Here is a 22297-nt window from a genome sequence, read left to right as displayed (position 1 = left end):
AATATCACTTACATGTTTTGACAGGAAATTAGACCAAAGGAATAGAGCTGGACAAAATACTGCAATTCAACTACTTACCAATACTTATTTAAAAGGAAAAAAGAAAAGCTTTATTGCCAAGAAATAAAATCAAACGCTCCTAGTTGCAGTTTAAAATGTAGGGTAAGTACATAAACATATTTGCCAAAACTGTGTGGCTATGATTCCAACACAAGAAACATAGAATTAAAGAGTCATACAAATTTTTGATATTTCCTGAGCTGATGCTGAAAATAGCTCACAGGAAAGGGCTACTGTTAAGATATACGAATCCCAATCCCACCCTCTATGCATAATCTTATTGGTGTTATGACAATATGGAAAGGCTCATTAGGGCTATTAATTTATACTTTAATCATTATTAAAATTCAACAATACCACCAGATGGTAAATGCAACCCAAGAGAGATATCTTCTAGACCAGGTCTAATAATTTATAACATAAATCCTATAATGGGATTTGAGGCAAAAATCCTTTTGGCAGCTCTTTAAGCACAGTTTTGTGTTTAAAATGGTGAAAAAACAAACAAACAAATAAAAAATTTAGTACTTGTCCTTCATCAGAGAAGAGGGCTACTGATTAATTAAAAACAATGATTCTGATGTTTGTTTTATTTTGACTTCTGGTGCTTGAGGAAAACCAAAAGATAAATTCAAACCTTTGAGTGATGGAAACTTCTGGGCAAAGTTTCAAGGGACAGCAATTCACATTTTCTGATTCTACTTCCTCTCTTCTCAGTCCTCCTCAGTCTGCAATCTGGTTTCTTTGCTCAGAGCACCAACAAAATTGCTCTTATCAAGGTTACAAAATGACCTGGAAATGCCAAATCAGGTGTTGTCCATTTTACAAGCTTGGGTACCTCTGTAAAGTCATCTTTATTATCCTACTTGGGGTACAACTCAGACAAAGCTTGGATTAATAAAACCATGTTATCTATAATTGTCTGCCGCCTCACTGACCAGAATAGGCACCCCTTTCTCCTTTTAATGCACACTGCTTGACGTATGGTCAGTATTTTGGAATAAATAAATTGAGGGCTTACTAGGTTACCTAGGAAAACCCAATTCCCATACATTTTCTCTGAAGTGCTTACAGTAAGAACAAACTAAAATCACAGAGGAAAAACCTGAGATGTTTCCAGGGAAAATTTTTATTGGTTATAGAATTAAGAAATCTGCTACAATTTTGAGAGGAAAATTCCAACATTTGGACACTATTATTTTGCTGATTTGTCTGTAACTCTTTAATAAAGGCTCAGATCTTTGGAACTTCCTTATGAAAATCAAACTTCTTAAGTAATAGTTTGATTACTTAAGGAGTAACGGAGCACTCATCACCTGCATATAGTAAGGAAAAAAGGACTGTTGCTGGCTAGTTGTTTTAGATTTATAATGCCTAAAACCTTCTGGGAAAGAGAGCTCATAATTGTACCCAAAACACACCCGATTTGAGAACCCTGTGGCTTCCAGAGCAGTGACCCAATGATGGTCTAATTGGGAACACGTAAGAGCTACTGTTTCTACAGCCATAGGAACTCCCTTTCATCCTCCCTCACCTTCAGATTTGGCTGGTCTTCTTTCCCCACTAAGGGGTTTCCCAATGCCACTCCTCACTCATCCAGCCCTTCCCAGTTTCTTTTACTCACTGATGACTGGGGGGCAGAAACTCAATTAGCAGTATCATGCAGTTAGCATAGGAGAATGGGGAGGGGAAAGGGGAAGGGACAAGAATAATAAGAAAAGAAGGGAAGGAAAATCCATTGCTTACTAAATGGCAATGATCCAGCCCTTCCTTTCTCCTTATCACTCCCAATGCTTTAGTCTTTCTCACAGCAAGCCCAGCCCCCAATTTCCTCATTCTTCTTTAGTCACCTCACCCTTTCCACAAACTCTGCTGCCTCAGACCCAGTTGATTTGCTCATCTTGATATCCTGGTGCTCAACCTCACCCTGGCCAACTCTCCTGCCTCAGCCCAAAAAAGTGCTGAGAGGAAATACTCACCTGGGAAGGGAGAAGGGGAGGCCAGAACACTAGTGGTTAATATAATTTGGGGGCTAAACTTTACCACCATTCCCAAAACTATTTCTTTGGGGAATATACTTCCAGTTTCAAATTATCATGAACTTTTAAAATAACAGAACCCTTTTGGAATTGGGGACCACCTATAATTATTTCCTGATAAATTATAAACATGTTGTTATAAATTTGAAATGGATTCATGAAATCTACATTCTAAAGAAGGTGACCATATGAGCTACTCCCAAGCTTGCCAAATATCTGTTTGATCCAGAATCCAGTTATATATTGTAGACTCGGTGAGTTCTATAAACTAGTCTCGTAGGTGAACTCCAGACTCTTCCCTGAGGGTTGAGAAACTGTTAGACACTCTTCTGATTCACTCCACAAAAATCTTAAACAGGGTTCATTTGCATTTTTTTCTTATCGTTTTAGAACCCTAGGGTGTTGGATTTAGAAGTACTCTAAGGAACAGATCTACAGTTTCAACAGCCAAACAACCAAAAAGATTTCAACTTGGACCCTCTCAGCTCACTTCTCATTTACCTTATTTTAGGGTGTCCAGGAGTCCTCCTCATGAAGCCTTGGATTTTGCTTTTGCATCTATTCAATGTTACTATTAGAAGGTGCAACCTCCCAGCTGTTCATCTGATCCTATGACTGCAGACTTTTGATTCAGCTGGTACTTTTTAGGGGCCTCAAGCCCGTTTATGGGTCCTTGCTTTAGGACTAAAGAAGAATATCTGGAAAACTAAATTCAAAAGCAAAGCTCACCCACTCTTCACCAGACTGCCCTACTTACTGGCCTGCAATTTGTTCACAGCCACCCTTGGTGTCCTGGCTTCCAAAAAGAACCCTCCTTATGAATGCCACCCAGCTGAACTGGCTGGCTGTGTATATTTATTTACCCCTTCCAACCTGGTTCCCTCCAGCCAAGCAGCAGTGCCCCTGATAAGAAGCATATCAGACAAAGAACAAGTTCCAGGTCCTGGCTGGGTAGCTCAGTTAGTTACAGTGATATCCCTATAAGCCAAGGTTGCAGGTTTAATCTCCAGTCAGGGCACATAACAAGTATCAAACAATGAATGCATGAATAAGTGGAACAACAAATCGATGTTCCACTCTCTCTCTCAAATCAATAAATCAATTTTTTTTTAAATAAAAAGAACAAGTTTCAGAATTTACAGCCTGTGTTAGAGAAAATGACAAACTCTCAGGATTTAAGCATGAGAGCCAACAGGAAACTTACACCAAGAGCCAAATCTCCAATTTCAAGAAAAAACTTCATTTTAGCTAAGAATAGTAGTATATCATGAAGAAGCCAAATTCATCCCTCTTTCTCACAGACACTCACACATACTTACACACACACACACACACACACTACACAATAGCATGTTAAAAGGAAGAGAATACCAACAAAATTGTTCCCTGAAGAGCAGGCATGAAAAGTTAGATGTGGTGGGTTTTTTTTAAGTTGGATACTTAACTACAATTGTCCATGGAAATATTTACACCAAGGAAGAGGCTTTTGCCTGGATACTAATATTCACAATCAAGTCAGCTATGAGAAAAGTTAGGCAAGGGAGGTAAATTATCTTTTATGGATCAAAGGAGGAAGGGCAGAAAGGATTATGAGTAAAGAAAAATGCTAGGAGAATATCTAAAAGAACAATTTATTTTACTTGGTGTACTAAGATTTCATTAGATCATTTTATTTATTCAATTCATCCAATCATCATGTTTTTAGCCCTATATGCCATATGTTAATATTTCTACAAAAGTCCCATTTTAAGACCTGAGTATTCAGAGGCTTGAAGTTAGTGACCAAAGAAAAACATGAAGACTTCTAAAAGGTTAGATACAAAACCAACACTTTAAATACAAGGCAGAGTCTCCCTTTGAGACAGTGGAGAAAGGAAGCAGCTGCAATGGTTGCTTCCTTTACCTCTTTTTCATTCGTTCTCTCATGTACCTAACTAACATCTACTGACCTCTATTAAGCCCCTTTCTTGGCCTCATGCAGGACAAAAAGACCTCTTCATGGTGCTTAAAACCAAATATACAGAACATCAGACATACCAATAAATAACCATACCATAAGACAGATTGAGAGAAATGCCGTAAGGATAGCAGAGCATAACTGGGAGGTCAGAATAGGAAGTAAACATTTCCCACTAGGTAACGGTACACGCTTCCTGAAGCCAATCATTGCTGAGCTAGACCATCAAAGATGGGCATGGTTTCAAGAAGACGAATGGAATGGGTATACCATGGGTAGAATGTGCTTATACAAAAGTGTTTCCTGCATTTTTCCTATATCCATCTGAAGTTAGTAATTAGCCTTCAACAAGTAAAATAAATAATCCTCAAAGAGTAGTAATTTTTGCAAATGTAGAAGTTTCACCTGACAAGGGCACCATAGGTAAATGCATGAATTTTAATAACTTCAGATTTCCTACACCTAGCAAATAAAGCTCACTAAATCGGCCAATTTCCTCCCCTAAGTTCCAGCTATAACTTCCAAGTTGATGCTTTTGAGGCCCTGGGACCTCTCTGGTCCAGGTCTTTCATACCTATACTATTACTGGTTCAAATTCTTTGAAAAAGCAACTGAGATAGGGTAACTACTTCACACTTGCATTGCAAATACTCAATCTGACTGTATGATAAAAGGAGACTGCTCTTTGAAATAATTTAATATACACTTAACTAACCCACTTTATCACCAAGTGATTTTTTTTCCCCCATGTGTGAGATTTTACCTGACAGGGTTTTGAAAATTAATTTCAGTGATGCACATAAAAGTACAGTGTCTGTCTGGGACCTAAGTGTTACCTGGAATGCTGCTGTATAGGTTCAAGTTGCAGCTGGCCATCTGAAGCTTCATACAGGTCTTCTATCTCATACACATTTGCATCAGTGTCCTCCATGCTGCTGGGATTCTGCCTTTCCAACTCTAGAGTTTTCCCGACAGCCATAGCAAGTGGAAAGTTCTCATACTCAGGTATTTCCTCATAATGGCGTACATTTTCATAATCTGGTGCATAGTCACTTGTAACAGATTTACAAGGCGCCTGAGATGTTGCCTCCCTAGAGAGCATTTGGTCATCCAAAGACTCAGCTCTTGGTCCATTAGTTGCACTGCTCTGGCCCCGAGACTTCTTCCTCTTCTTTTGAGATTCCAGACTGTAGTTATCTGCAGAATATGACTTGATGGGTTTATTTCTCTTATCTTCTACTAATACGCCATGCCAATCACTTTCAATCTCTTTTCCCTCCTCACCTGAGAGTCTGCCAGCGATTGTGCCTTCAAGTTGGCTACTCTTGGACCAAAATTTCTGGAAGTCACTCTTCATGAAACAGATGGACAGCTTCATATTGAGCAACTTCTTTAAAGAGGGTTTCCTTTGAGAATCTTTGCAAGGCTTAGTGCACCTATCCATATCCACAGCAGACAGTGATTTTGCTCTAGGCTTGGTCAGGGCATTTGAAGCCTCACTATTTGAGGATGTGGTGATAGACTTTAAGGATTCTGGGTTCCCTTTAAAGGGTAAAATAGGATGAGGTAATTTCCACACTGGCTTTTCTAAAGTCCTTTTGGACATCTCAAAGGAGGACGACGTACCATGGTTTTGGGCACACAATTGTTGAAGGTGATTTCTTTCTAGGTCCTTTTTTTCTTCATTTGAGGAATATGAACTTTTCTCCATAAGCTCCTCTGAGGCAGCCTTTTTAAGCATTCCTGCAGCAGGCAAGCTGTGTCTTTGAGGTTTTTTGGGTACAATTTTTGAGGAACTTACATCTTTCATTGTAGATTCCTTTTGCATTTGAGGGACAGCCCCTCCCAAGTTACAGGCCATAGGTAAACGTTTGTTGCAAGCTAATTTCAGCTGCTTAGGCAGGCTCATAGATACAGTACTGCATCTTATAAAACTGGTCCGTTTGTCCATAGCAGGTGACATACTAGAACCATCTACTGTCTTGCTGTCGGAACTCAAATTAGAATCTGTATCCAAAGAAGGTGTCATTTCTTCAGAGGAAGATGTTTCATGACACATGGCTTTCTGGGAATCAACTAAGTTTTGTCTGTCACTGTTGGAGTCCACATTCAATTCACTTTTCTTTCCTGGTTTCACTTTGTTCACCTGTTCCTGGTTATACAAAACATTCTGATAAATGATTTCATTGTTTTTCAAACTATCTTCAAAAAGACAAGAAGAGTTACTGTCTAAATTCTCTGGTTTTTCAGTACTTTCACTAGGAGTATCTATGTGCTCTTGACGTAACAGCCGTGTGGCACGTGTCTTTCTGGGCTTGGGAGTTGGAAATTTTGAAGTACATGATACTAAGTGAACTTCTAAGGGACCAAGGTCTTTGACTTTTGAGTTCTTACTAACTCCATCTGAAGATAAAAAAGTACTCTTTTTACCATGTGCCAGAGCTTCTTGTTCAGATGAATGAAAGCAAATATGGCTTTTTTCACTGTCATCCTGACAAGTTTCAATATTTTGAAGTTCATCGGTAGGAAGTTGTAGGAGGCAGTAGTGATCAGGAAGCTTTTCAAAGCTGGACTGGGAAGGTGTCAAGTCTGAAAATTCAATTCTGAACTGTCCGTTGGAGTTACAGCCCTCATTCGTTTCTGAGTTGTCTGTGGAAGTGTGCTTCTGTGGGGAAATAAAGGGTGATGTTCGTTAAAACATCTTTAAACTTCTCTTCTAGGATGCTTACCTTTAAAAAATAACTGTACTCTGGCTCTTGACCATTTCACCATTAAAATCATTTCTACTCATTGCTTTTATAGCTGAAGAGAACTCATCAATTTTACTATTTTCTAAATTTTCAGGCATTTCTAGTGACTCTAAGACAAGTTGCTTTGCACACAAATTCTCTCTATTCCCAAGCTTATGGATACACTAACTGCAGGAACACATTGGTAAAATATAACCACAGCTCTGATGCCCTACCTTTTTGCAAGAAGAGCTGTCAGCACTTTCAGGTAATTCCTGTTTATGTTCTTCCAGATTCACGATGGTTTTCCTTGATGGTGACTGCCTGATGTCACAAACAGGTGAGCTTTTCAGAACTTTTGGTTTCGGGGCTATTGCTGGTTTGGTTTTCTTTGTTGACTGTGGAACACTAGAAATCACAATATCAGGTTTGGGTGCAATAGGAGGTGGTACTGACTTATTATTTGCCACAAACTTTGGTTTGGGGGCCAGTGGTGGCTTCTTAATCTCTAGAAAGAAAAAAATAATAACATGATTAAAAAAAAGGCAGGAGATGATAAATGGTTACATTTGATAACTTTTATTTTTGACAATAAGGTGCACCTGCATTTTACTAGGTAGATTATGTTACACTAGGGGCCCAGTGCACGGATTCTCAGCCTGGCCTACGCCCTCTCACAATCCGGGACCTCTCAGGGGATGTCGGACTACCGGTTTCAGCCTGATCCCCGGTGGCCCAATCCAGACAGGAGGAGCGCAATCCCATCAGGCCCCATCCAGACAGGAGGGAGACCGATCCTGTGCATTGAGCGTCCAACCAGTCAACCAGTCGTTCGGTCACTTAGGCTTTTATATATATAGGTTGTATAGAGTCAGTATTAGCCTTAAAATTGTCTCAGTTCTAGAGTACATAACTTTGGGTATACTATACATTTCTTAATATGGTTTTTCTTCTAACTTTGGAACAGATAACCATAAGTTCAGACCACACTAAGTGAAATAAATGGCTTCTCCTTGGGTCCCAAGTAATAGGAGAAAGTACTTCAGTTCATTTGCTAAGTGCTAAGAGTTGAATTTGCCTGTTATTTGTAGGACACAACTCTTTTTTTTTTTTATGGCAACCAAAAAGTATACTAATTTAATTATATTGAAATAAAGTATATTAATTTAATTATATTGAAATAAAAGATTTCTGTTCAAAGGAACCATGAACAAAGTCACTAAAACAATAGAACACAAGATACTTGCAATATCTGAAACAACCAGGGATTACCCTTTCTAGAATATATAAGGAATTTCTGCACATTACCCAGGAGAAACTGTCAACCCAGTGCAAAATGGTTGAAGGATACGACTAGTAACTTATAGATGAGAAAACTCTTAAGCTAACAAGTACTTTGAAGAGATGTTTGAAAGCATTAATAATTGAAGAAAATATAAATTAAAGCAATAATGAGATCTCACTTTATACATATTAGACTGGTGGAGTTAGAAAGCTAGATAATGCCATATGTTGGAGGCAATGTGTTGATATAAGAACATAACCCAATGCTTGAGGTAATATGACTGGTTACAGCAATCCTGAAGATCAATCAATCAGGCAGCTACAGTCAAATTTAATATGTTGAGCCTGAGAATAGAGATATTTAAGAAGGGATCCTGATGGCTAATTGGGCTGAAATTTAAAAACAGAGCCAAGCAGCAGTTGCTAAACAGGGTCCTCTTGCACAGCTGCTGCACTTCACGAAGAAGCCTACACTGATTTGTCTGCATGCTGGCTGAGCCAGCCCTTATAAAGGAATTCTGGGAATCCTATTTCAACCAATAGGATTAAAACGTTCTCCATCCAATCAGAGCTGTGCAACTATATTCTGATTTTCATCTTCACCAACTAATCAGAGTGGCTCCATTCTGACCAATCAGGATGGTGTTATTTGGACCAAGGATACAACTCTTCAAGCTTCTCATATGAATAAGCAATATTCTTCTACCTCAAAGATGTACAATAGAGATGTGTAAATGCCTTTATCAATAACCTATATCACTAAAACCCCAAAACAATCTTAAAATGAAATACAGAAATCAGAAATTTTTCAAAGTTAAAACTAAAAAGTAATTCTTCTGTATTAGTTGAGGCTCATAATAAAACTAATATTTCCCTGTGCAGGGGTTGTCAATGGGGAATTTTCATTCTAATCCTTCATGGAGCTCAACCCCAGGTCTAATCAACTAGTTTCTGGGGATTAAGCCTGGACATATGTATCCCATGGACATATTTTTTCTTAGGATCCACAGGTGATTATGCTGTGTACCCTTCGTTAGTGCATTTAAAAGATGACCACAATGTCTAGTCTTCCTAGTCATTATATAAAAAGTACTGAGGGAGCACCTATTATACTGAGTTAGATTTCTACAGATCTGCTCTTAGCCTAGAAACCTAATAAAAGCTTCACACAAAAGACCGATAAAATGAGATATAGAGAGCCTGAACATTTGGTTTTTTAAGTTCAAGTTTTTCCACCTATACTGTCATTTATCACATAGTCATACTTCCTCAATGAAATCCTGAGATAAAATATTTTCTTACATTTCATATATTTATGTTTGTTTCTCCAATATCATCTAATGCTTAATAAAAACGTGATTTACTAAAAAAAAAAAACTTTCAAAAAAAGCTTTCACAATATCTACTGGACATTGTTTAATTACTTGAATACACAGAGGCTTAGATACTTCATATGGTGATGAATTTCTTTTCAACAAAGGAAATTAGTCACAATGCTCGGGAAGATACTACATGGAACTGAGTTTTAAAAAAATTAAAAAGAGTTCCTTTTATCAACCAAGGAAGAATTTCCCAAACCTCTAATATTATGTGTTCAATCAAGATCACCAGATAACAGATACTTTCTCACTCAATATAATGTTGTGACAAATAAAGAAAATAATGAAATATTTTCAAAATAACTTAATACAAATTCTCAAAGCTTTTTACATTTTCAGTTATCTATCCAATAAGCATGTTATTAGTTTTTTGTTTTGTTTGTTTTATAGGAAGAAAAAAATTGGAAAGCCCTGCAAAGCCTAATGCTAAAGCTTGGTATAATGATCTCTCAAATTCAACTCTTGGTCTATTAAGTCAGTTCTTAAAAGAAAGCATGAATACCCTAGGCCTCTTCCCAACCTCTCATCTTACTCAAGTTAATGAAAACTGACAGGTCGTCATGTTGATTTCATTTCTGTAACCATTCTTAAAGCATTCTACCTCTGGGATTTCTGAAGGAATGGGAAAAAAAAATCCATTTTGCAAGATGAAAAGGGTTCTGGAGATTGACTGCCCAGCAATGTGAATGTACTTAATTAACACTACTGAATTGTACACTTAAAAATGATAAAGATAGCAAAGAGGGGAGGGAAGGGGAGGGGAGGAGAGGGGAGGGGAGGGGAAGGGAGGAGAGGGGAGGGGAGGGGAGGGGAAGGGAGGAGAGGGGAGGGGAGGGGAGGGGAAGGGAGGAGAGGGGAGGGGAGGGGAGGGGAGGGTGAGTGAGAGGAAGAGAGAAACATTGATCGGGTGCCCCTCCACAAGTGCCCTGATCCAGAACCAACTGAGCCACTCCAGCCATGTGACCTGACAGGATATCTAATCTAACATCTTTCGGCGCACAGGACGATGCTCAACCAACTGAGCCACTCCAGCCAGGCTAATTAAATTGTTTTTTAATCTCTGGTAGCAATTTTACTCTTTTCTTTAAATGTATCTTCTATATGAGTCTGCTTCCAACAGACTTAATCTCTGTTCTCTTTAGTGTCCTAGAAATTAAATTACTTACATATGAGCTGTGGTTGATTGCCAACAAAAGTAGCCCAGCATTATGTACCTAATGCCCTCAATGCATACTCATTGAATTAAGTAAACAGCTGTGAAATCTGGCTCACCAGTGTTAACCATGTATTAGACTTTAGAGGAAGTCAATAATACAATGTGGGGAGCTGGTTAACCTAATTACAGTGGGGCCTTGACTTACGAGTGTCCTGACTAACGAGTTTTTTGAGATACCAGCTGTATCTCTGCACTGAGTTGATAGAGTAATTTGAGTTAACGAGCTCGGTCTCGGAACGAATTACACTCGTAAGTCAAGGCCCCACTGTACTTGCCTTTCTGCAGATCTGGCTGCCTCAGTTTCCTTACTTGTAAATAAAGAGTCAGACAGAACTGTTAAGCCCATATGATTCTGAGATGATAACTTCTGAGATACTTGCTTCAGGAGAACCTATATTTTCTCCAGCCCCTTTGTCCTGTATGATTTTTCATCAGTATAACTTTGTTTTTCACCACTAGAAAGCAAGCTCCAAAAGGGCAGGCACTTTGTCTCACTGCAATGTCCCCAATGGTGAAAATAGGGCCCTAGGAATAGTCAGACCTGCCACATACACATACTCTTTAATATTTCTCAGTAACAGGAAATTTCTTTTTTTTAAAGTCCATATCCATTTTAATGTAGAATAATATTTTGAAAAGTAGCAGGAATCAACTTCAATAGGATTGTTGAATAAGTTCTTAGTTATTAGTAGGAACAAGTGTTCAACTAAGTCACTGGTACAGAAATATCTAGAATCCTTCATTATTACTATCATTTCTTTTTTTCATGGCTCTATTATGAAAGAAACACAACTCAAAAAAAAAATAACAAGCCATTGTATTGTGGTCTGCTGCAATGTCAAATTCTTGAAGTAAGTACATGATCTTTGGAAATGGATCCAGCACCTTTGCATCTTAATACTGTATCAACAGTCAGACCCAAAGCCTTTCAGAGTAAAGCAGCAAATCTTTTATTTATACAGCTGTTTGGCTCCAGGAAAAAATAAGGTAAGACTGTAAAGCACTTGTACCATGTCACTATTACAAACATACTGTCATCTATTACACACAGATGTCTGCGGCTCACGTGCACACTTTCTTAGCTTTCAAACCAGCCGTAAAGGAAAGCACAAGCATTAATGAGACAGTGACCTGTACAAGTTAAAAAAAAAAAAATAGAAAACACATACCTGTAATTACCTCTCCTTTTAAATACATTGATTAGAATAATTCTAAAATCTTACTATGGGCCTACTCTTTCACAGATGTTTCAGAAAAACAAAGCAAGCTCTTCTTCAGGATACAGAAAACATAGATGTTCTACAACAGTTCTCTTATTTTCTTAAATTAAGCTAACCATGCCAAATACCGCAGATTAGCTTCGATATAAACAAACATTCCCTTCCCCAATTGGAAATAACTTTCCTAAACTTTTAATTAAATTGACTATTGTTCCAAAAAGCATAAACAGCTTGTAAAAATGATGAACAGATAATCTTATAAGAATAGGATGAAAATAAAACCCAGTTCTCTTCCATATCCTCCATTTAGACATGTGAAAGAATTAAAATAAATCTTAACAGATGCGTGGACAAAAAAGTAGCTAATGCTTCTCAGCAAACCATGCTAAAAACTAACTCAGCTAAACACAGGAAGTGTCCCTCTTTTAAAACACCACAAAAATGTCTGTGGATTTCTTTAATTGTAAAGTTGATAAAATATAAAAATAGCTTGCATTATTCTAGGGTAATGCAAATTAAAGAATCATAAACTTCCAGACTGAGCCTTAGATCAGGTTTACATATTTAAATGTCATATTAAATGCTTCTGTATCTCTTCATTATAAACTGTTAGAACTGGGATTGAAAACTGATGCATATAAGGTATAAATATTTTAAATGTGCTTGATACTCCAAAAGAGGGGAGAGCTAAAATTAGCTGGAAGGGTTTAAATCCAACCACTTTAAATTAATTAGAAGAGCTCAGTAATAAAGGAAAACTGAACAAAGGTGAGGCACAGAAATTTAGGATGAAAATAATTCACCTCAAGTAGAAAGCCACACTGTGGTAAGGAAAAGAGTTTATAAAGAACATGATATGACAACATATCTCCTACACATACATATAACATCAGAAAGGAAAGATCCACAATTTCTTCAGGAATACTACTTCACTCTTTGCTTTCTTACTACTATTGGCTACCTTCTTGCCTAGTTACCTGTAATCTTTTTACACCTAGCAGTGCAACACTTCAATAAATCTAGGCTTTAGAAATAAGATAACTTAGAACATTTAGAGTGCTGTTTGACAGTTTCACGTTGCAGGAATTTAAAACAAATGCCAAGAAAAGCAAAGTGATTCTAGAAGTCACTTCGAGGGAAAACTTTACACTACTTTACTATAAAATTTCTAATAAAAGTGTGTTTCTTTCAACGTGGACGAAACAAAGAAAAAAAAACCCTTAATACTGAATACATTAAAAATTGTGGTTTAAAAAGTAACCTATATTCTTATCAATTGGATCTAAAACCACTTTAGTAATTATCATGGAATATATGAACTGTTCCTTAAAAATGTTTAGAAATATGTGCAGAATTGCTCAAAATCCAAAGGTAAATAGTTTGTCGTTTGGATGAAGGGAAAGAACTATAGGAGGCAGACGGAAAATCAGGCTGTGTTTATACTAACCAGGTAGAAATAGAAAAGAAAATCCATTAAAAAAAATTGGGTGAAGATGAGCAAAAAATTGCCATGGGCACTTCTATTCCTCTACTTCTCGGGTGATGGGGAAAACTTGTTGGTTATCCTTTTTTCAGGATAAACCACCTCTTTATCTACTGAGTAATAAGCGTCAGGGTTTCCAGTCGATACCAGGTTGAAAGCGACTCAGCACCGTCGCCGAGTTCCTCACTCTGGGAACACTGCCCTTTCTTAGAATAACTGATTTCTTAACATGGTCATCTAAACTATTTTCACACGCAAAGGCAAAGTCGCTCAAAGTTTCGGAGACAAGCAAACGGTCCTTTTTTCATTTCGCGTTTCACCTGGCGCAGAGCCCCCAACACCGGTCTCCTTTTAAAGGCAGGTCCCAAGGGAGACACGATTTCCAAACACCCTCTCTGGGCAGGAAGGGAGGAGGAAATAGGGCAGCAAACGCCGTCTGCTCCACACTTGCCACCGTCCCCGGCAAAAGTGTAAAGGGAACACCACTAACCTACCCCAAAGGAGAAAGCTGCTCCAGAACCCGACTAGCAGCGCTCCCTACAAACTTTCCAGGGGCAGCGCGAGCGCCGTCACTTACCGGCGGCAGAAGTCATGATTCCCCAGGCGGCTCGCTTCCCCGCTCGCCTCCCCCTCAATCCATGCTCCCCTAACCGTCCATTGTTTCACGAATTTAGGCAGGGAAATAAAGCTCCCGCGGCGTCCACATTTCGTCCTGCTGCTCCGCAGCGAAACTCCAGGGTCCGCACAAAGGATGCGGCGGACTCCAGGGACCCGGCGGCGCTCCCGGGCGCGAGCGACAAGCTGCGGGCACGAGCAGTGCTCACCGCGCCTCTGCCGGCGCGTGCCCGTCTCCAGCTTTAAAAAAAAAAAAAAAAAAAAAAAAAAAAAAAAAATCCGTGCTCTTGGCGCCCCCTGCCAGCCGCAGCCGTAAAAGGCGGACAAAAGCCCCAGCCTCCTCCAATCAGAGGGCTCGAGCTTCCTTTTGCTCCTGCCTCTCCCGTCCACAGGATCATCTTCTGCTCCAATAAGTGGGCCTGAAAAAGGGGGCGTGAGCTGAGCGGCATGCTGGGAGTTGTAGTTTTCTGGACACACGGGACGGGAGAAGCGGCTGCCTGGGTGCCGCCAGCTCCCCCGCCTTCATTTCCCATCGTGCTGAGGCGGGTGGCATGGCGGAGAAGGATGACACCGGAGTTTGACGAAGAGGTGGTTTTTGAGGTAAGGAGAAAATGGCGGTGGGTGTGGATTGCCTTTGTTTGAGAAGAACGAGGGCGAAGGCGAGGAGGCAGGGCGAGGGACCGATCGCGGGGTGAGGGATCGGGTGACGGTCTTGCCGGCCTCGGTCACCAAATCTCGGCGATTTCTGGGCCTAGAGTTGGCTGCTGCCTGACAGGTGTAGCCCGAGACGCCCTCAGCCTCAGGCCCGCCCGGAATTCCCAGTCGGGCGGGTGGATGGGAGCCCTGCCTGTTCCTCGCCCCAGGACGGCTACGCCTCAGTGGGACTGCCCCTGGCTGGGGCGGGGCCCAATCGTGCCTTTTTGGAAACGCACCAGTACAACTTAGCCTCCCAGTTTTACGTCCTTGGTTTGGGGGGTCATTGTTTTACGTCCTTGATTTGGGGGGGGTCATTGTCCAGAAGTGCCTTAGGTCCCTGTTCCTGGTCGAGGCGTGGCCCTCGGAGTGAAGGCAGCAGGTGCCAGTTTCGTGGCAACGTTTAAAATATGTGTGGGACCCACCGCGGGTGACGAGGGCCGGGCATCTGAGATTTAGGTTCAGTTCTTTTGTCCTTTGCTGTTGCGCCAAGTGTAGCCAGTTCTGACTTAAGGCTCCGGTGTGAGTGCTTTTGTGTGGGACTATTTTAAGACGTTCTCTGCCATCTTGAATGGTGAAAAAAACCACATGCACACACACACACACACACCCCCACAGGCAAGTCTTTTTGTTGCCATTTATTTATCACCCACAGGTGCAAACCCACCACCCCTGTACAGATGCACTGCATAGATGTATGTTTTGCGTTCGCACATTCAGCTAGATTATAAGAAAAATTTCAAAAAGATATGGCCCGTTCTGCACAATGGGAGAGCTAGGCACTAAGCAATATAGAATGATAAATATTGAAATATGTACAAACTGTCGTTGGGGGATTGATTGGGAAACCATCATCTGTTCTTGTAACCTCAGAGGAGCTACCCACGGGCAGTGAATGGTATCAGAGGTGAATCTTGAACGATGAATTGGATTAGAAGGACAAGGAGAGAATGCATCGCAGGGGGAGAGGAGAGAGCAGAGTACGCCAAGGTTGGGAGGTGTGACAGTACTTGGTGTGGCTCTTTCAGGGGCTGGAGTGTGGGAGGGGCACTGTAGAAAGTGCTCTGATCTGGCTAGAATGGAGAAGTAGGGGAGGATAGGGCTATTTTACCAAAGTGAAGGACCTGCATTCGAAGTGCTCTCTAGGGAAGACTAGTGCCTGCATTTTGGAAATGAAAGAAGAAGTAATAAAATGTTACGATGGCTTGGACAGATACTTCTAAGATAAAATTACAAATTAAATGCGAGAGCTAAAGGAGAGATCAAAATCTAGGTTGCTTAGAATTAAGGAAACTGGGTGGGTGTTATTTGTTTACCCTATTATTTTCTTAGATTTCTGAATGTAATAATAATAAATGTTCAAGGAACATTTCATTGTAGCAAATAAGCCACAAAATTAAAATCATCCATTATCCTACCATCCAAAGATGGTCATTATTAACACACTCCAGTATGTGTTACAGACTTTTTTCCATGCAAGTGTATGTTTAAGTCTGTGATATTTTTTAACACAAAAGATATCATACCACATAGAATTTTGTATGTATTTTTTTTTCATTTAAATTTATCATGAGTCTTTTCCTATTCATTACTCTTTGAAAACATTATCCCATCATACGTATGTTTCATAATGTAGCAATTTTCCCATTGTGGGATAATTATATTGTTTCAAAATACTCACCATTGTAATCAACACTGACATAAATCTATCTTTAATTGTAACTCTGAATTTTCCTTATAATAATTACTAGAAGGGAAACTAGTAGGTGAAAAGAGTAATTTTTAAAGACTTAATGAAGAAAGGTTATACCAATTTAAGTTTCCATTAAGAGTAAGAATATTAGTAGTTTCACACAAATCCTCAGTAACAGCCTTATTGGTGTGTTTTTTTTTAATCTTTGCTAATTTGCTAGGAAAAAATAGCACTCCATTATTCTAATTTACATTTTGTGCATTTATTGAAGCCATTTTTCTCTCTTTGCTTGAACCTTTCTTTTTGTATGCAGACCCATTTTCCAGTTGGATGCTAGCTTCTTAAAAATTGACTTGCATGAGTTTTTCCTGTTACTTCTAGAAAATGTTTTCCAGCTTGTTATTTGATTTATTTGCTTTATGTTATATGCATTAACTTTTATTGTAGCATAATATTCAGAGGAAAGTCCACAAATCATAAATGTTGCTGAATTTTCACATGAACACACCCCAAAACAAGCACCTAGATCAAGAAACAACATCACCAGTATACCAGAAGCTCTCTCTTGCTCTTTCAGTCACTTCTTCCCACCCCAGGGATAACCACCATTCAGACTTACAATAACTAACTTAGATTAGTTTTGCCCATTTTTATAGTGTACACACTATGCAATTCCATTTGTATATGCTCTTTTTTGTCTGACTTATTTTTGGTCTCTGGCTTTGTTTACTTGTTAGATTCATGTATATTGTCGTGTGAGCATTTTTTTTATTTCTCCATAGTATTTCATGTGAATACATGAAAAATTTTTAAATCCATTCTACTATTGATGGTCTTTGGGTAATTTCCAGTTTGAGATTTTTATGAGTAGAGCTACTGTGAATCTTTTAATATATGTATTTTGTTCAACATATTTCTGTTGGGTATATAGTGGAATTGCTGAGTCCTAGGAAATGCATATGTTCACCTTTTGTAGATACTGCCAAACATTATTCCAGTGTGGCTCTACCAATTTATACTACTACCAGCAGTGCTTGAGCGGTCCAGTTGCTCTACATTCTCACCAACACTTGCTAATTTCAGTCTTTCTTTTTATCATTCTGGTGGTGTTACCAGAGAATCGAATTCTTCTATCACTCTTGGGAGGGAGGTGAAGGTTCTTGGGATGCTGCTGAAATAAGAATTTTTAGAAGCCCCCATGGGAGGATGGAAAAAGGCTTTATTTGGGTGAAGTTATATTTCTTGAGTTCCAAAGTCCCCTGCCCCTTAAGCTAGTCCTGGAAAAGGTGCAGCTGTGAGTTCAGCAGAGCCAGAAGCAAGGTCAGTGTCCAGAGCTTCTGTTCCATGTTGCAGCCCAGTGTAATTCATTATCTAAGTTAATTCAAGTTCATTAGTCCATGTGTGGAGTCCAGCATGGCCCTGCGTCAAGCCATGTAGGTGCGGAAGAGCATGCCCCGGTAACAGGAGTCACAGGAGCCCAGCACCCTGGAGCCAAGAGAAGAAGAGTGGCTTCTTTGTCTAGAACAGTGGTTCTCAACCTTCTGACCTTTTAAATACAGTTCCTCATGTTGTGACCCAACCATAAAATTATTTTCGTTGCTATTTCATAACTAATGTTGCTACTGTTATGAATCGTAATGTAAATATCTGATATGCAGGATGGTCTTAGGCAACCCCTGTGAAAGGGTCGTTCGACTGCCAAAGGGATCAAGACCCACAGGTTGAGAACTGCTGCTCTAGAAGTTTATATATTTAGATTTTGTGCACTTGCAGTGGCCACTCCCATCCTAGCCACTGACTCCTTTCCAGGTGTGATTGACAGACAAACACCTTCCCACATCACTCAGACCTTATTGGACATGCATCTATCTGGTCTTCCCTCTCCTTCTTTCCTGTTAAATAATAGCCATGTTATTAAAGTGGATCAACAATATCTCCTCTTGGCTTTAATATGCATTTCCCTGATAAGGGAATTGAGTCTTTTTGTGTTTTTATGAACCCATTCTATATCCATTTGTGAAACCAATTCAAGGGGGTTTTTTTGCACATTTTTCTATTGGATTATCTCTTTTTCTTACTGATTTGAAGGAGTTCTATATTGTACATATGCTGGGGATGTAAGTCCTTTGCTGGGTATTTGTACCTCACCTATCTTAGGATACAGGAAGAAATGGGAAGCTGCCTGACTCATTTAGAAGGCAAGCAATAAAAATATTCTTGGGTTTGAAGATCATTATTGTAAAGATAGTGGGTCGCCTCAGATTAATACGTATATTCTATGCAAACCCAATCAAAATCTCAGTAGGTGTGTTTTTTTTTTCCCTTAATGAAGGTGACTGGCTGATTCTAAAATTCGTTCAGAAATACAACTGACCAAGAATAGCCAAATCAATTTTGAAAGAAAATAAAGCTGGAAGGTTTTATCCTATCAGATACCAAGACCTATCATAAAGTTATAGTAATTAAAATAATGGGATATTGGTACAGGAGTAGTCAAATTGACCAATGGAAAAGAGCATCCAAAAACAGCCACACATACAAAGTATTCTGATTTATGACCAAGGCAACATTGTAGTTCAGTGGAGACAGGATTTTCTATTTAGTAAATGTCAGCTTAACTGGACATCCATGTGGGGAAAAAATGTGTTGACCTTTATTTGATACCATACAAAAATCAGTTCCAGGTAGAGGGCAGATCTAGATGCAAGAGGAAAATAAGTATTTTAGAGAAAATATGTGTCCTTCAGTTAGGCAAATATTTCTTTTAAAGCACTAGCCATAGAAGAAAGGGGTTTAATTGGATTATAATAAAGGTAAGAGCTTCTGTTCATTGAAAGACAGTATTAAGAGATTTATTGCTGAAGGCAGGGGGATGGTAGAAGATGAGGAACTGATATTGAGGGCGATCAGATGTGGAGGATGGGAGACTTACTAAAATGACTTAGCAGGATTCTTGTTAATACTAGATTTTGCAAGGAAGTGCACAGACGGGCTAAGGGGAAGGTTCTGGAGCCTGGCTAAGGTTTGGTTAAGCAAAGAAAGAATCTTTGTCAATATCCAGGGAGAAATTCTAACTCCCCAAGGTGGCTTAGAATTCCGGCTTAAATATCATCTCAATTGGGGTAGGGGACAGTTTAGGGAGTGGGGAGATGGAAGTCTCTTGGGGAAAAGTAAATTATTTTTAGGAATGAAAGAAGAATAGATGGGAGATGAGATAGTTTGTGACAGGTTTGTCCAGGTGTGTAGACCTTCTAGCCTCCTCTCCTATGATAAGAGTTGGTCTTCCCTGGTTGATGAAACTCCCAGAGAAAGGGTATTTATGGCAATGGAGTTCCTTTTGGAAGATCTATCTTTAGGCAGATAGGGGAAGTTCAGAGAAAGACTCTCCCTGCATTTGCTGTTCTCAAGTACCTACAGTTCAAAATAATATGCCAAAATGGCATATTTTGGGGTGGCATATTCTGCTACCTTTTAGGAATTATCTGTTCCTTGAAGATATAGCTAAATTGGTCATTAAATTATCTAGGCCTTTGCTGGGGATAGGGAGATGCTGATCTACTGATTCCATTTCTTTTCTTTTCTTTTCTTTTCTTTTCTTTCCTTTCTTTTCTTTCCTTCCTCCCTCCCTTCCTTCCTTCCTTCCTTCCTTCCTTCCTTCCTTCCTTCCTTCCTTCCTTCCTTCCTTCCTTCCTTTCTTTCTTTCTTTTGACAAAGATGGGGGAGAGAGAGAAACATTGATTTGTTGTTACACTCATTTATGCACTCATTGGTTATTTCTTATATGTGCTCTGACCGGAGATCAAACCCACAACCTTGGCCTACTGGGATAATGTTCTAAGCAATTGAGCTACCTGGCCAGGGTCTCCATTTCTTTTATGATTGTTGCTCAATTCCAGTGTCCTATTTAGGGGCATATTTTAATAGCATATGTTATTTTTATTCTGAAAGGCAATCTAACATAGTTGTTAAAGAGTAGACTCTCAGGCTGTACAGCACAGGAAACCCTAGCTCCAGTATTTGTTAGTTAGTGTGACTTTGAAGAGTTTGCTTAACTTCTCTATTCTTCAGTTTTCTCTATATTAAATAGAAATAACGGTACTTATCTCATGAGCAGTTGTGAGTATTAAATGACTTAATATATGTGAGGTACTTTGATGAGTGCCTTTACATGTACCGGTAAGCATGCAGTAAATGTTAACTATTATTAAATTTTTTTCCAGAAAATTTTTTCTTATTTAGCTTTCAAAGTTATTGGTATGAAGTATTCTTAGTAGTTTCTCATATTCTTAGTAGTTTTTCGTTTCATAACACTAATTAGATCATTTCACTTATGTTTATTTATTTATTTATTTGTTAATCCTCACCCAAGGATATTTTTTCTATTTATTTTTTTTTTTTTAGAGAGAGAATGGAAGGGAGAGGGAGAGACACAGAGAAAGAAACATTGATGTGAGATGCATCGAATGGTTGCCTCCCAAAACCAAGGTACATACCCTTGATCGGAATCGAACCCAGGACCCTTTAGTTCACGGGCTGATGCTCTATCCTCTGAGCCAAACTGGTTAGGGCTGCCATCTTATCTCTTGCCTTTTGGCATTTCCAGCCATGCCAATCCCGTTTCCCCACCCTCATCACCCCTTTCAGTCAGCTTGACCTTCAGGCCACTGGCAGAGGGCCTTCTTTTGCAGAGCTGGAAGCTTGTTGGGCACATGGTCTGTCTTCCAAGGCATTACAATACAGTAGCAGTAATTTTATCAAAAGTTTTGTCATTTGGCTGTAATGGGTCATTGGATTTTTAGCCCGCAATATGTTTCCTTGCCAGTCACCACTTAGTTAGCAAGCCAGTGTAGCATATTTCAGTTTCTGTTAAATCAGCCCTACTAGATACCAAGTACTATATCAGCCATAGATCCTAGTGCAGGAAACAGAAACCCTCTACTATAAACAGCAAAAGATTTAATACAGGGAAATAGTGGTTAGAATATTGTTGGAAGGTTTAGAGCAAGCATGTCAAACTCATGGCCTGCAGGCTGCATGTGGCCCACAACGAATATTTTTGCAGCCCAGCCAATAAAACGGTATGTAAGAAACATTTTAATAAAAATTTTGTAACTTAAGTTTTACAATATCCTGTTACACATAATTATTAATAACGAACTACAACGTTCACTAATGACTGATTACTATAACCGTGTTGCATTCATTTCCCTTAGTGCAGGCACACCATTTCTCTCCACTAATACTAGCAGTGAATATTTTAGCAACCAATTACCACTTCATTAGTCTTGGACTGCCTTGTTTGGTGTGCGCAACAGGAAATATTTTGCTTTCGGAGAACAAGAAAAATAGGTTTATTTGCGTTACGCTTATTAACTTATGCAGTTATTCATTGTCTGGTAAGTTAATGTTCAAGAAAAAAATATTAATTTTTATTAAAATGTTCTATTATTTTATGTTAACGATTACTCATTTATTTCAGCCCTTTGTATTCAGCATGTCTCTACTGAAATAAACCTACATTTCTATGAAAATTGAAGCTTTTGTTTTTTTGTGGCCCACATAAACTTAAACCTTGTTTATTTGGCCCATGTTAGCCTTTGAGCTTGACATGCTTGGTTTAACAGCGGTTCTCAACCTGTGGGTTGCCAACCTGTGGGTCATGACCCCTTTGGGGGTCGAACGACCCTCTCACAGGGGTCGCCTAAGACCATCGGAAAACACATACATAATTACATATTGTTTTTGTGATTAATCACTATGCTTTAATTATGTTCAATTTGTAACAATGAAAATACATCCTGCATATCAGATATTTACATTACGATTCATAACAGTAGCAAAATTACAGTTATGAAGTAGCAACGAAAATATTTATGGTTGGGGGTCACACATATGAGACTGTATTAAAGGTCGGCGGCATTAGGAAGGT

At 39.2% G+C, this 22297-nt stretch overlaps 2 protein-coding genes across 12 annotated transcripts in view; one reads left to right on the top strand and one right to left on the bottom strand.

The window, feature by feature from the left end:
* Positions 1 to 14180, bottom strand: part of FGD6 (FYVE, RhoGEF and PH domain containing 6) — a 123106-nt gene extending 108926 nt beyond the window's left edge. For all 9 annotated transcript variants that reach the window (XR_002828066.1, XR_002828067.1, XR_002828070.1 and 6 more), the window contains exons 1-3: positions 13945 to 14180; positions 7022 to 7293; positions 4893 to 6721 (exon numbers count right to left, since the gene is read on the bottom strand). Coding sequence is in view for 4 of the 9 variants with exons in the window: in XM_023749945.1 (XP_023605713.1) it covers positions 4893 to 6721; positions 7022 to 7293; positions 13945 to 13960 (2117 nt within the window). In the remaining 5 variants the exon portion in view is untranslated. The remainder of the gene's footprint in view (positions 1 to 4892; positions 6722 to 7021; positions 7294 to 13944) is intronic.
* A 195-nt stretch (positions 14181 to 14375) lies between these two features.
* Positions 14376 to 22297, top strand: part of VEZT (vezatin, adherens junctions transmembrane protein) — a 61488-nt gene continuing 53566 nt past the window's right edge. For 2 of the 3 annotated variants that reach the window (XM_006084127.3, XM_023749939.1), the window contains exon 1: positions 14382 to 14582. In XM_006084127.3, the coding sequence (XP_006084189.2) occupies positions 14430 to 14582 (153 nt within the window). In that variant the 5' untranslated portion in view covers positions 14382 to 14429. Of the gene's footprint in view, positions 14583 to 22297 lie in introns of all 3 variants that reach the window. The other variant, XM_023749940.1, reaches the window with a different exon arrangement.

The sequence above is a fragment of the Myotis lucifugus genome, unplaced genomic scaffold (genome assembly GCF_000147115.1).
Source record: "Myotis lucifugus unplaced genomic scaffold, Myoluc2.0 scaffold_10, whole genome shotgun sequence".
Taxonomy (NCBI): Eukaryota; Metazoa; Chordata; class Mammalia; order Chiroptera; family Vespertilionidae; genus Myotis; species Myotis lucifugus.
This window is presented reverse-complemented; position numbering and strand designations above follow the sequence as displayed.